Here is a 14,726-nt window from a genome sequence, read left to right on the forward strand (position 1 = left end):
TGTGGACAAGGGAGGGATGGAGGGGGTGGTGTGATGGTGGGTGGGGGAGAAAAGGCCAGAGGAACAAGCATTACCCTCCAGAATGTCCCAGTGCAGAAAGAGACCATTCAGCCCAAAATGGCTGCACACGCTCTGTTATCTCCTGCCATATCCCTACACACCATTACTATCGCAAAAGAAATCCAATTCTCTCTCGAATGCCTCAGCTGAGCCTGCCTCCACCACATTTCCAGGCATTACACTCCACACTCTAACTACTCACTGCGTGTAAACATTTTCCTCATATCACTCTTGCTCCTGCTGCACATCACTTCTCATTCTGCACCCTCTCATTTGTTTATCTGTTACAAATGGGAACAGTTGCTCCCTATCTGCTCTGTCCAGTCCAGTTCATTCATGATTTTGAAAATCTTGGGAGTCAAACCTTCTCTCAGCCTATTCTCTCCAGGGACAGCAGTCTCAACGTCTTTAATCCACTGTCTTATTGCAAGTTCCTCATAGCTGGAATCATTCTGGTAAATCGCTTCTGCACTCTCTCCAATACATTTGCATCTTTCCTGTAATGAGTCACCCAGAACCGTATACAATCCTTCAGGTGAGGTCTCACAAGTTCAGCAGCACCCCCTTGCTCTTGTACTCAATGACACTATTAACAAAGCTGGGGACACTGTATGCTTTATTGACTGCTCTTTCCACCCTCAATCATATGTGCACAAAAACCCCAAGATCTAATTCCAAAGCTCATAGAATAAAGTGTTCCCTCTGTGCTTTCACTCCTTACCGTGGGATGCATATTCCTCCTTGCAATGATGGGGAGGCAATGACCTAGTGGTATTATCGCCAGACTGTTAATCCAGAGATAGGAGAAAGTGAGAACTGCAGGTGCTGGAGAGTCAGAGTCGAAAAGGGTGGTGCTGGTCAGGCAGCATCCGAGGAGCAGGAGAGTCGACGTTTCAGGCATATGCCTTTCCTGATGAGGGGTTTATGTCAGAAACATCGACTCTCCTGGTCCTCGGATGTTGCCTGACCTGCTGTGCGTTTCCAGCACCACACTTTTTTGACTCTGTGAATCCAAAGGCCCAGGTAATGTTCTGGGGACCCAGGTTAGAATCCTGCCACAGCAGATGGTATACGTTGACCTCAGTTAAATCTCAAATTAAGAATCTAATGAGGGCCGTGAATCCATTGTTGGAAAAACCCATCTGGTTCAATAATGAACTTTAGGGAAGGAATCTGCCAATCTGGCCCAGTCTGGCCTACATGTAACTCAAAATCCACAACAATGTGGTTGTCTCTTAACTGCCCTCTGGGCAATGAGGCATGAGCAATAAATGCTGATCTAGTCAGTGCCTTCATCCCATGGAGGAATTTAAAAATAATTGAATTTCAGTCATAATCCGTTTTCTGTGTATGATCCACTCTGACTGCTGAAACTGGTGTGCAAAACTGGGAACTCATAGGATATATGGTACAGAAACAGGCCATTCAGCCCACTGGCCCTACACCAGTGTTTCTGTTCCACTTCAGTGTCCTCCTGTCTTTCCTCTTCTTAATCAATAATTATTCTCTATTCCCTCCTTTATTTCCTAGCCCAGCCTCTCCCATCCATGCTCCTTGCTTCAATCCCCCACTCCCCCTCCCCAACCCCTGTAGGGGCCAGCTCCGCACTCCCACCAGTCTTTGGGTAAAGACGTCACTTCTTGGAATTCATCTACTCACTCACTCCTCCTTCCTCCCTCACCATCTCTCACTGCCGTTTCCCCAGATACGATACAGCATAGAAGGGAGCCATTCGACCCATTTTGTCCAGCCAATTCAACGCAGGAGCCTCGGATTTTCCTGATCTACAGGGGGTGGGGGGAGGCTCTGTTGGTAACTGGATAAACTCACTGAGTTCTCTGAAGAGCCAAAAATGATCAATTTTGATTCAGTCTAGCTAAAACAACGTATGTATCATGGCTCTGGATTGAAGTGAGGAGGGAAGGGCCGGGGGGGGGGGGGGAAGTCGGTGGCATTGGGAGAGCAAAAGAGTTACTGGAATTGTTCAAGAAAAGGTCGGACGTGAATCTTTCTTTTCGGCTGCACTAGATCTGTGGGTTTGCCTCTTACAGAGTGACATCACAGAAAAGCCACACCAGGACACGCACGTACACCATCCCCCACCCGAAAGACATTTCTTTTTTTCTTTTTGTTTTTGTCAATATGTTTCTTTTCCCCCCTACCCCAGGAACTAACCTTGGTTAAGTGTTGAAGTGCTGTTGATTTCACCTGAGATAAAGGAAGATTCTGATTGTTTTCGCACAGTGTCATTCCACATCCTTCTAATACGACTCTGTGAATAGGCCAAATAGGCTGGTGAGCAAAAAAAAACACGCCGGAAAAAGAGAGAGAGAAAAAAAAGGCCAGTCTACATGAGAGCGATTACAAAATGGACGACTGAACTTTGACATGTCTCGGATCGTGGGGGCATTGCACTGACTTTGCACTGACTTTGGAGGGATGCTACCCCATTGTTCTCAAAGCCTGCTGGGATAGCAAGGGAGCCACTTCACACGGAGTTAATACTCTTGGATGAACACCCACCCAAACATACTAGCGCTGACTTCGAAGAGGGATGGGAGTGCTCACTTCTCTTCTTGACAATGCCCTTTCACTCATTGCTTGGTGAGTGGTCAGCAAGTGAGTCTTGTTGCGGGAAGCCAGCCTCCTCTCTTCAGGAGGCCCTAAGCTAAAAGCATTCTGCCTTTTATGCTGATTCCTGATTGGGAATGTCCCTCCTCCCTGTCCGTGTGCACAACCAGCTTTGTGTCCAAAAACAAAACGTTGGCTGTTGCTCAGTTCTCTTATGTGGGGCCTATCTCCCCTTGTGCAGGGTCCAGTGACGCTTCTTCAGAACTATCTCCCCCAGATCATGACCCAATGGTGGCACACCAGGCTACTGTGTCCAAAACAGTCGCTAATCTCATTTCATCTGGGGATCTCCTCCACTACTGCCTCCATGCTCGTTGTCCCCCAACCCTACACCAATCCACCCATGTCTCATGTTCACTCAGCAATAGGTGATGGGTTTTTGAAAATATAGTGATTCAGCTTAAAATCTGAAACACAAGCCAGCGAGCGCAGGACAAAATCCAGCTGGTCTGGCAATATCTGCAGAGACTGAAACAGTTAATGTTTCAAAATCAAAACAGAAATTGCCAGAAAAGCTCAGTGGGTCTGGCAATATCTGCAGAGACTGAAACAGTTAATGTTTCGAAGTAAAATCAGAAATTGCCAGAAAAGCTCAGCAGGTCTGGCAGCATCTATGGAGACAAATCAGAGTGACCTGCCCTTGGAGCTACATTTTTGTTGGGAAAGAGATAGAAGCGTAGAAGTGTAGGATTGAGGAACTGCAAGCGTTGTTAGTTAATGCTTCCGGTCTAATAGACGAAAAAAAAACAAAGAACTGTGGATGTTGGAAATCAGACGCAAAATCAGAAATAGTTGGAAAAACTCAACAAGTCAGGCAGCATCTGTAGAGAGAAATCAGAATTAACATTGTGGGTCCAGAGATTCTTCTTCAGAAGTGCTTGTTTTTGGGGAAGGTGGTAGATGCAGGCAATATAGGGTTGGGGGACGAGTGTGGAGACAGTGGGAGGAGATGGAGGGGGTGAGATCCCCAGATGAAATGAGATTGGTGACAGTTTTGGACACAATAGCCTTTTGTGCCACGATGGGGTCACAGTCTGGGGAGATAGTTCTGAAGAAGGGTCACTGGACCTTGAATGTTAACTCTGACTTCTCTCCACAGACCTGCTGAGATTTTCCAGCAATTTCTGATTTTGTTTTACGTCTGGTCTAACTGCTCAGAGTCATACTGGACTTTTTTCAAACAATTCATTTACAGAATTTTGGAAACATTGACTCCGTTTCTCTCTCGAAAGAAGCTGCCAGACTTGCCGAGTTTCTCTGGGACTTCCTGTTTTTTTCGATCGCCATCATCTGTAGTCTTGGCTAAAATATGACAATGTTCATTTTTCCTGATTGCTGGCTATTCCATTAAGCTTTGAAACCATTTTGGACTGAATACTTAAGAGAAGGAAATACAAGCATTTTAAATTATTTTAAAAACTGATACACAGCCAATGATTAACAATCACACTGAGGGACTTGAGGCTGTTTTTGTTAGAGAGAAGAAGGTTGATAGGTGACTTAATTGAGACATAGAAGATAATCATACGGTTAGATAGGGTGGACAGGGAGAGCTTTTTTCCTAGGATCGTGATGGACAGCACAAGGGGGCATAGCTTTAAATTGAGGGATGATAGATATAGGACAGATGTCAGAGGTAGTTTCTTTACTCAGAGAGTAGTTGCACTGCCTGCAACAGTTGTGGATTCACCAACTTTATGGGAATTGAAATGGTCATTGGATAGGCATATGGACGAGAATGGAATAGTGTAGGTTAGATGGGTTTCAGATTGGTTTCACAGGGTGGCGCAACATTGAGGGCCGAAGGGTCTGTACTGTGCTGTAATGTTCTATGTTCCACGTAGGAAATAATTAGATTTTTTTTTTCCTGAAATGGTGCCTTCAATTTGAAAATCAACCTCTGGAAAAAAAATATCGGCAGAGAATAACTCATGTTGTGATTTCTACAACCTTAGCCTTGAAAACATCCGAAGCACAAGGTGATTGGCTCAGGAACAGCAAATAAAAATGATTCATATTCTTAAAATAGAGGCAGATGTTTGGGTCTTTTGCTACCAGTGGAAATACATTGGAGCTGCACATGCAAGGCAGGCCTTGCCAGAGTTTTTGAGAAACAAGATTAGGGCAGCATTGGGCCTCAGTGGTTAGCACTGCTGCCTCACAGCGCCAGGGACCCAGGTTCGATTCCAGCCTCGGGTGACTCTCTGTGTGGAGTTTGCACATTCTCCCTGTATCTGCATGGGTTGCCTCCGGGTGCTCCAGTTTCCTCCCACAATCCAAAGATGTGCAGGTTAGGGCGGATTGGCCATGCTATCTCAGTGGCCAGCAATGTGTAGGTTAACCATGGGAAATGCAGGGTTTATAGGGATTGGGTGGGAAGGTCTTTGGAGGGTTGTCAAAGGCTCAATGGGATGAATAGCCTGCTTCACTGCTGTAGGGATTCTATACAATAGACAATGTTGGGATGCAGGTGACAATGGGTGGACTTGACTTCTGATGTTGGACAGAAATTGTCTTTTCTTTTCCTCTTTGGTAAGTATACTTGGGCCTTTTGTAAACTGTGTGAAATCCATGATGCATTTTGTGGGCAGTTGCCAATTAAAAGAAAAACTATTTGTGTTTATTTTTCATGTATTTTTACACGGTAAAAATATCCTTAAGCCAGTTTATCATAGCATTTTTATCTAAAATGAATTTGACACTTGGCCATACCATGAGATAACAGGCCAAGCAACTATAAACTTGGCCAAAGAAGGAAGCTTTCAGGAAAATCCGAAAGGAGGGAAGGGACATGGAAAATTCTAAATGGTCATGAGGGCAGAGTTGGATGCCTGAAAAGGAAGAGAAGATTATAAATGTAGGGAAGGCCAAATTCATGAAGGGATTACGTTGAGCAGTTCAAAGGGGGAAGGATATAGACTAGTATTTAGGTTGTGCATCTCTCATTCACATCTCAAAGAACTTCACGTGGAATGAATTATTTGGGAGTGCTGTCACTGGCAGATCACACAAACACCAAGGAGCTGAATAACCACAGATAAGTTTGAACCTTGTCTGTTGCTCGGATGGAGTTCTGGATAGTACTGCCTCAGCTGTGGGGCATGTTACAAAGAAGCCATGTTGTTTGAGCACTGGACAGTGAAACATGAAGAAACAATTCCCTCATTTTTGACACCAGGTGAAGAAGGACAAGTTTAATGCACAATGTCAGAGCACCTTATCTAATCACCTGCACATCCCAAAGTATGGTTGACTTAATTATTCTATTTTTAAACTTACACGCTGTGCTGACATAGCAAACGTCTGCACAAGGAACGCCTGAGATTGGAAATGAGGTCATGGACCATCAGCTCAGTTTCAAGGATGGAATGTTGTCCACGTCCCTTGGGGGCACTTACTGTTGTTCCATCAACTTGAGTGAACAGTGCTCAGCAGAAGATCCCAGGTCAGATGCCTGTCCTGCAAACCTCGTCTAAACTGCTCTCAAAGATCACAATTTTCGCTTGATATTTTATCAGTAAAGTTTCTTTCACCCGATTGTGATGTTCTCAAGAGCCCAGGGTTCTGCTTTCTTCTGTCTAATACTAACAGAAACCCACAAGCCAAAATCTCGAGCACACTGAGGTTTGAAAGTTGATTTCTAAAACAGAATGCCCGATTAAAAGTCACCACTCCAAAACTATTAATTCTATTTCTTTTGTTCTGAGATAGTCATACCCGACTCGAAATGCTAACTCTGTTTCTCTCTCCCTGCTCAGTCTCTCCAGCTCTTTCTGTTTTTAGTTTCAGCATCCGCATGGTTTTGTTTTTGTCGCATGGTCAATCTTCTTTTCTAAATGTGGGAGACAGGTCCTAAAGATTAATGAACTTGAAAGACGGTAGTAACCTTCCGTTTCAATAGACTATACAATCTCTACAAAGGGAGAACAGTATTGTCCTCTGCAAGACTTTACGGAGGATGCAGAGATGCTGTCGTGTGAAACAATAATAGAAATTGTGCTGGAGAAGCTCAGCAGGTCTGGCAGCATTTGTGGAAGTGCTTTTGTTTCTGATTTCCAGCAGTTCTTTCAGTTTTCATGCTTTAGTGTGTAATTTGCACAATGTGGGTGTGTGGTCAAATGCACACTAGATGAGGTATATTGTGGTTAAGTGTGAGGTTAACCACTTTGTAGCGAAAAAACAGGAAGACACGTTATGATCTGAATGGTGATAGATTGGGAAAGGGGGACGTGCAACGACACCTGAGTGTTCTTGTAAACCAGTCACTGCAACTAAGCATACAGGTGCAGCAGGCAGTGACAAAGGCAAATTGTTTGTCTATTGGTCTTCATAGCGAGAGGTTTCCAATACTGGAGCAGGGATGTCTCGCTGCAATTATACAGGTTCTCAGTAAGACCACACCTGGAGTACTGTGTGCAGTTTTGGTCTCCTTACCTGGGGAAGGAAGTACTGGCGATGGAGGATGTGCAATGAAGGCTGACCAGACTGATTCCTGGAATGGAGGCATTGATGTACAAATAGAGACTGGATTAGTTAGGACAACGTTCATTGGAGTTTAGAAGGGTCTGTAGGGGGAGGTGGGGGATCTCACAGAACCTGTAAAATTCTAACAGGAATAGACAAGATAAACATGGGGAAGGGTGTTCTCGAAGACTGGGGAGTCCAGAACCAGGGGTCACAGTCTAATCATATGGGGAGGTCCATTTAGGACTGAGATGAGGAGAAATTTCTTCACCCAGAGAGTGGTGAGCCTGTTGAGTTCATTCAGCAGGAAGTGGTTGAGGTCAAACATTGAATGGAGAAGAGGGTGGATGAAGTTCTTCAGGCTAAAGGGATCCATTGGTATGGATAAAAACAGGGAACAGGGGACTGAGTTAGATGATCAGCCATGATCATATTGAATAGTGGTGCAGGCTCGAAGGGCCGAATGGCCTACTCCAGCTCCTATTTCCACTGTTTCGTAAAATGGTTTCAGAGGTTTTTGGTGAAAAAAGTCTATTTTAACAAATGAAACTTAAAAGGGATTGATAGGAGCTTGTTGCACCATTCAATAAGGTCACATGACTGATCTGGCCTTGAGTTCCCTTTCCAGCCTTCCCCTTCATAGCCTTAATTCATCAAAAGTCTGTCTCACTCAATGACCCAACCTCCAGTGTTGCCTGGGGAAGGAAATCGCAAACATGAACCAACACAAGAGAGACTCCTCTTCATCTCCATCTTAAGTGGGAGCCCATTTATTTACAGAGTGTGTTTCTCTGTGAAAGAAATTGGGATATGTTTCTTCACAAAAGATGCCATTCACACAAAGTGCTATTATCAGTGAGACAAGCCAGTGAACATCTAGTTTGGAAACCACCATAAAGGTGCATCTGTCGAAAAAAATGCATGGCTTGCTTGGTGAGAGAGAGAGAAGGGGGTCTAGTCTTATGGTAGTGTCTCTTTCTGTGCCATGTGTCACAGCTGGATTGGTCAGGACAGAAGTAAAGCAACAAATTGCCCCAACCATGAGTCAATGATGGGTGCATGATATTCATTCACAGACATGGACAATATCAGAACAAGATTCATCTCTAAGTTAGCTGTCCATTCTACTGAAAGCTCAAACAGTTCAGGTAGAAAGATTAAACCAATCACCTGTATGTAGTGACAATGTTTTCTGAAAAAAAAGAATTTCATTTATATATAACCTCAGGATGTTCCAACATGTTCTATAGCCAGTGAAGTACTTTGAGAACTATAATTGCTGTTGTCATGTAGGAAACACAATGTAGTCAGGATCACTGAAGCAGCGGGTCGGGGGGGGGGGACAAAGAGAAAGAGAGAGAGGGTTGGGGGGGGTAGAGATAGGGGATGAGACTGGAAGGACATATCGTCTGGAGGAACATCAACTTGGTGAAAGACGCTCTTTGGTCTGCCTGAAATCTGTTGTTTTTCCAGAACAAGGAGCTGACCAGGACTGAATGTTGGCAGTCTGGCACATTCCAAGGTCCAGGACTACGTGCTGAGGGATGCACTGAAGTTTGGGGCAGCTGCTGCCAATGCACAGTGGGGAAAGACCACCGTCTGAGGGATTCCTGCTGAAGTTAAAAGGGGGTCTATCCAGTTATCGGACCCTCCTAGTGCCTCAAATGCATGTAAATATAGTCATTAGTCTGTTGACAGAGTCAAAGTCCAGTGTTTTTGTTTCCTTGATAGACTACAGTCCTGATTTGAATTGCATTTGTAACTATGAATATACGAAGAGATATGTTTTATGAACAAAGTATGTTTCTGAGAGAAAGAAGGTTCCCCCAGGACGAGGTTAGCCCACTGCACTTTGGGTCTGCTGATCCCTACGATGTCCCCAAATGCAGGCCAAAACTAACCATAAGGTGAATGTGGAGAAAGTGAGGACTGCAGATGCTGGAGGTCACAGTTGAGAGTGTGGTGCTGGAAAAGCACAGCGGGTCAAGCAGCATCCAAGGAGCAGGAGAATCTGCTGTGACCTGCTGTGCTTTTCCAGCACCTCACTCTCTAATATAAGGTGAATGCCCCAATCAAAAATCACCAGGGCCAAGTTCCCAAAGTGGTTCAGTGATACTCCCTTACTGCTCCTGCGATCGAGTCAGTGTCAGAGAGAAATCGAAGATTCTGGAGATTGGGACACTCCCTCTCTCAGTCTAAAACCAGATGTGAATGGTGCAGCATGGAAGAGAGGGCACTTAGCCCATTGTGTCTCCACTGGGCCCTGCTGCAAACAGTCCACCACTGAGGTCTCCTCATGCACATCAGTACAAACCCATGAACACAAAAGGAGATCCATGGTGTCTTGAGCTGGTTGCATTTTTCAACCATTTGATTCTCACAGGGATTGGGCACAGAGTCAGGTTAAAGGCATAACCCACCTACCAGAAGCCACATTTTATTTCCAAAGCATGTCAAGAATATTTGACAGTGGAGTGCCTGGCAAACAGCATTGAAAGTCTAGTGGCAAACTTTGTAATGCTGCCTGATGCTGATAGATAGAACATAGATAGAACATAGAACAATACAGCACAGAACAGGCCCTTCGGCCCACGATGTTGTGCCGAACATTTGTCCTAGCTTAAGCACCCATCCATGTACCTATCCAATTGCCGCTTAAAGGTCACCAAAGATTCTGATTCTACCACTCCCATAGGCAGCGCATTCCATGCCCACACCACTCTCTGGGTAAAGAACCTACCCCTGACATCTCCCCTATACCTTCCACCCTTCACCTTAAATTTATGTCCCCTTGTAACACTCTGTTGTACCCGGGGAAAAAGTTTCTGACTGTCTACTCTATCTATTCCTCTGATTATCTTATAAACCTCTATCAAGTCACCCCTCATCCTTCACCGTTCCAATGAGAAAAGGCCTAGCACTCTCAACCTATCCTCGTACGACCTATTCTCCATTCCAGGCAACATCCTGGTAAATCTTCTCTGCACCCTCTCCAAAGCTTCCACATCTTTCCTAAAGTGAGGCGACCAGAACTGCACACAGTACTCCAAATATGGCCTAACCAAAGTTCTGTACAGTTGCAACATCACTTCACGACTCTTGAATTCTGCTAATGAACGCTAATGAACCCTCTGCTAATGAACGCTAATACACCATAGGCCTTCTTACAAGCTCTATCCACCTGAGTGGCAACTTTCAAAGACCTATGAACATAGACCCCAAGATCCCTCTGTTCCTCCACCTCACTAAGAACCCAACCGTTAACCCTGTATTCCGCATTCTTATTTGTCCTTCCAAAATGGACAACCTCACACTTGGCAGGGTTGAACTCCATCTGCCACTCCTCAGCCCAGCTCTGCATCATATCCAAGTCCCTTTGCAGCCGACAACAGCCCTCCTCACTATCCACAACTCCACCAATCTTCGTATCATCTGCAAATTTACTGACCCACCCTTCGACTCCCTCATCCAAGTCATTAATAAAAATTATGAACAGCAGACAACCCAGAACTGATCCCTGCGGAACTCCACTTGTAACTGGGCTCCAGGCTGAATATTTATCATCTACCACCACTCTCTGACTTCGACCGGTTAGCCAGTTTTCTATCCAATTGGCCAAACTTCCCTCTATCCCATGCCTTCTGACTTTCCGCATAAGCCTACCATGGGGAACCTTATCAAATGCCTTACTAAAATCCATGTATACTACATCCACTGCTCTACCCTCATCCACATGCTTGGTCACCTCCTCAAAGAATTCAATAAGACTTGTAAGGCAAGACCTACCCTTCACAAATCCGTGCTGGCTGTCCCTAATCAAGCAGTGCCTTTCCAGATACTCATAAATCCTATCCCTCAGTACCCTTTCCATTACCTTACCTACCACTGAAGTAAGACTAACTGGCCTGTAATTCCCGGGGTTATCCCTATTCCCTTTTTTGAACAGGGCACAACATTCGCCACTCTCCAGTCCCCTGGTACCACCCCCGTTGACAGTGAAGATGAAAAGATCATTGCCAACGGTACTGCAATTTCCTCTCTTGCTTCCCACATAATCCTAGGATATATCCCATCAGGCCCGGGGGACTTGTCTATCCTCAAGTTGTTCAAAATGTCCAACACATCTTCCTTCCTAACATGTGTCTCCTCTAGCTTACTAGTCCGTTTCACACTCTCCTCTTCAACAATACGGTTCCTCTCATTTGTAAATACTGAAGAAAAGTACTGATGGCTGTAATGGTGACGATCATTGGTCGATGAGGAACCATACACGATTTCAACTACCTTTCAAAGTTTGTCAGCACACCCTCCAGTTACCATTAATGTCCCTGAAGAGCAATCACAATAATGCACATTTTGAAAGGGATAACATCAAGTGGGCTGATGGAGCCTTTTCATCTGAACCTTTCCTGCAACAGCAACAGCATATAGACTTTTTTGATTTAGAATTGAATTAGAATTAGAATCCCTACAGTGTGGAAGCAGGCCCTTTGGCCCAAAGAGTCCACACCAACTCTCTAAAGAGTAACTCACCCACATCCATTCCCCTCCATTTACCCCTGACTAATAACCTACACTATGGGCAATTTAGCATGGCCAATTCACCTAACCTGCACATCTTTGGACTGTGGAAGGAAACTGGAGCACCCGGAGGAAACCCATGCAGACACGGGGAGAACGTGCAAACTCCACACAGGCAGTCGCCCGAGGCGGAAATTGAACCCAGGTCCCTGGCGCTGTGAGGCAGCAGTGCTAACCACTGTGCCACCGTGCTGCCCTAACCACTGAGCCATCATGCCACCCCAATTTACTCATCGGATGTGGCATCACAGGCTGGATCAGCACGGACAGACTATCTCCAATTGCTCAGAGGGTAGTTGACAGAAGGGAGTTGTCTAACTGCACCTGTACAAGGAGCTAGTGAGACCACACCTAGAGTATTGTGCGCAGTTTTGGTCCCCTTATTTTAGTAAAGAAATCATTTCATTGGAGGCAGTTCAGGCAAGATTCAGTAGGCTGATCCCTGGCATGGAGTCACTGGACTTGCAATGTTAACTCTGCTTTCTCTCCACAGATGTTGCCAGACCTGCTGAGTTTCTCCAGCAATTTCTGCTTTTATTTCTGGATTCCAGCATCTGCAGTTCTTTGGGTTTCTTGCCTGGTATGAATGGACTGTCTTATGAGTAAAAAGTTAAACAGGTTGGGACTCTACTCACTGGAGTTTAGAACAATGAGAGGTGACCTCATTGAAACATAGAGGATTCCTCAGGGGCTTGACAGGGTCAATACTGAGAGGATGTTTTCCCTCATGGGCGAGTCTAGGAGAAAAGGGCATAATCTCAAAATGAAGGGGCGCCAAATTAAGACTGAAATACAGAGGACCTTCTTCTCTCAGAGGGTTGTGAGTCTTTGGAACTCCTTTTTTATTTTCATGAGAATATATTTATTGCCAATCCCAAATAAAGATGGCAACTTACTTCACTAAGAGACATTAGAGAACCAAATGGATTTTTCCTGACAATTGAATCATGGCTATTATTAGACTCTTCATTCCAGATTTTTATTGAATTCAAATTCCACCACATCAGGATTCAAGTCCTTGTGTACATTTAAGACTGAAATAGATTCATGATCAATGGGGGAAATCAGGGCTAACAGGGAGGGGGTCTGAAAGCAGATCTGAAGAGCATCAAATCAGCCACAACCTTTTTGAAAGGTGCAGCAGGCTCAAGGAGCTGAGTGGCCTTCAGCTGCTCCTTACGTTTAACCCCATTGGTGTGGGTCTGGAGTCATGTGTAGGCTAGACCAGGCAAGGATGGCAGATTTCCTTCCCCAAAGCACATTAGTGAGCCAGATGGGTTTTTAAGACAAACAACATTAAACCAGCTTTAATTAATTTAATATAAATTTCACCACCTGCTCTGAGGGGACTTGAACTCATGTCAGCAGAGATTGGACTGGGATTGCTCAGTGACATTAACGCCACACCACTGATCCCCTGTCTGCCTCCAGGCCAACCAGCCAAGTCACTGTGGCACTGAAAGGTTGTTCATGGTTGGAGATTAAGATGGAGGACCAGTAAAGGCACAGGCTAGCATTGTGAGCCGGAAATGAAAACTACTATAAACAATGTGATGTAGAGTTTGGAATCGGCAAGATGGAACAGCAGAGAACAGATGTACGAAAGAACAGTTGAAGATTGCTGAGAGAAATCAATAGGTAGGGATAAAGTAGCCAGCATTAATGGTGTTGTACCAGATAAGGATATGTATGCTGGACACTAGCACCGAATGGAATCCCTTTTGAAATCTGCCACTTTATAGCTCTATCACTCATGGTGAAAGAACAGAGCTGTCACAGATTTGCTCATTTGGTGTCACTTATGTTTTCAGAAACAGAAGGCCATGAGTTTAAATCCTATTTGGGGACTTGAGCACATAATCAAACCTGGCAGGCCCAGTGTCGCTGCTGAGGGAGTGCCACACTGTCAGAAAGAGTGTTAAGACTGAGACATAAGGGCAGGTCACGTGCCCATCGAGTCTGCTCTGCCACTCAATCATGGCTGATCGTTTCTTCAACCCCATTTTCCCACTTTCTCCCCATAAACTTTGATCCCCTTGGCAATCAGGAACTTATCTATCTCTGCTTTAAATATACTCAATAACCTGACCTCCACAGCCTTCCATGGCAATGAATTGCACAGATTCACCACTCTCTGGCTAAAGACGTTTCTCCTCATCTCCATTCTAAAAGGGTTCTCCTTTACTCTCGGGTCCTCGTCTCTCCTGCCAATGGAAACATTTTCCTAATGTCAACTCTGTCCAGGCTGATCAGTATTCTCTGGGTTCCAATCAGATCCCCCTTCATCCTTCTCAACTCCATTGAGTCGCATCCCAGAGTCGTCAAATATTCCTCACATGTTAAGCCTTTCATTACTGGGATCATTCCCAGGGAAAAGCTCCAGTCTCAGCTCTTCTGATGGTTCACAGGTGCTTGTGAAAGAATCCATGGCACTGTTCTGTCAAATCTGGGCCAACATTCCTCCTTCAATCAGCATCCCCTAAAGATGGGGGGCAAAGGTGAGGACTGCAGATGCCGGAAACCCGAGATTAGATGAGAGTGGTGCTGGAAAAGCACAACAGCATCTGAGGAGCAGGAAAATCGGTGTTTCGGGCAAAAGCCCTTCATCAGGAATTCCTCAGATGCTGCCTGACCTGCTGTTCTTTTCCAGCACCATGCTGATCTAAAGCCTATCCCCTAAAGATGAGTTAGTGGGCTGATCCTCTCTGATTCCAGTTGTAGAACTTGCTGGGACCAAAAATGGCTCCTTTGTCAACTCAAGAACAATGCACATCTCAAAGCAATTCTGGGTAGACCAAGGGTATTACAGCAAATCTAAATTTGCCTTTAATAGCTTCTGTCAGCCTGGAGTCCAGAGAAAGCATTTGTTACACTCAGCAATGCTCAAGATCTAAGCATACGATCGCACAACATCGTGGGCCGAAGGGCCTGTTCTGTGCTGTACTTTTCTATGTTCTCTCAGCAACTCCACCAACTCTGCATTTGCATTG

General features: G+C 45.0%; 1 protein-coding gene across 17 annotated transcripts in view; it reads right to left on the reverse strand.

Moving 5' to 3' along the window:
• adgrl2a (adhesion G protein-coupled receptor L2a) overlaps window positions 1–14,726 on the reverse strand; it is a 1,095,933-nt gene that overhangs the window by 17,639 nt on the left and 1,063,568 nt on the right. For all 17 annotated transcript variants that reach the window (XM_087990388.1, XM_087990387.1, XM_087990393.1 and 14 more), the window contains one exon: window positions 2,236–2,332. In XM_087990388.1, the coding sequence (XP_087846514.1) occupies window positions 2,236–2,332 (97 nt within the window). The remainder of the gene's footprint in view (window positions 1–2,235; window positions 2,333–14,726) is intronic.

The sequence above is a fragment of the Chiloscyllium plagiosum genome, unplaced genomic scaffold (assembly GCF_037043375.1).
Source record: "Chiloscyllium plagiosum isolate Xiang-an unplaced genomic scaffold, Cpla_swu_hap1 HiC_scaffold_9, whole genome shotgun sequence".
Classification (NCBI taxonomy): Eukaryota; Metazoa; Chordata; class Chondrichthyes; order Orectolobiformes; family Hemiscylliidae; genus Chiloscyllium; species Chiloscyllium plagiosum.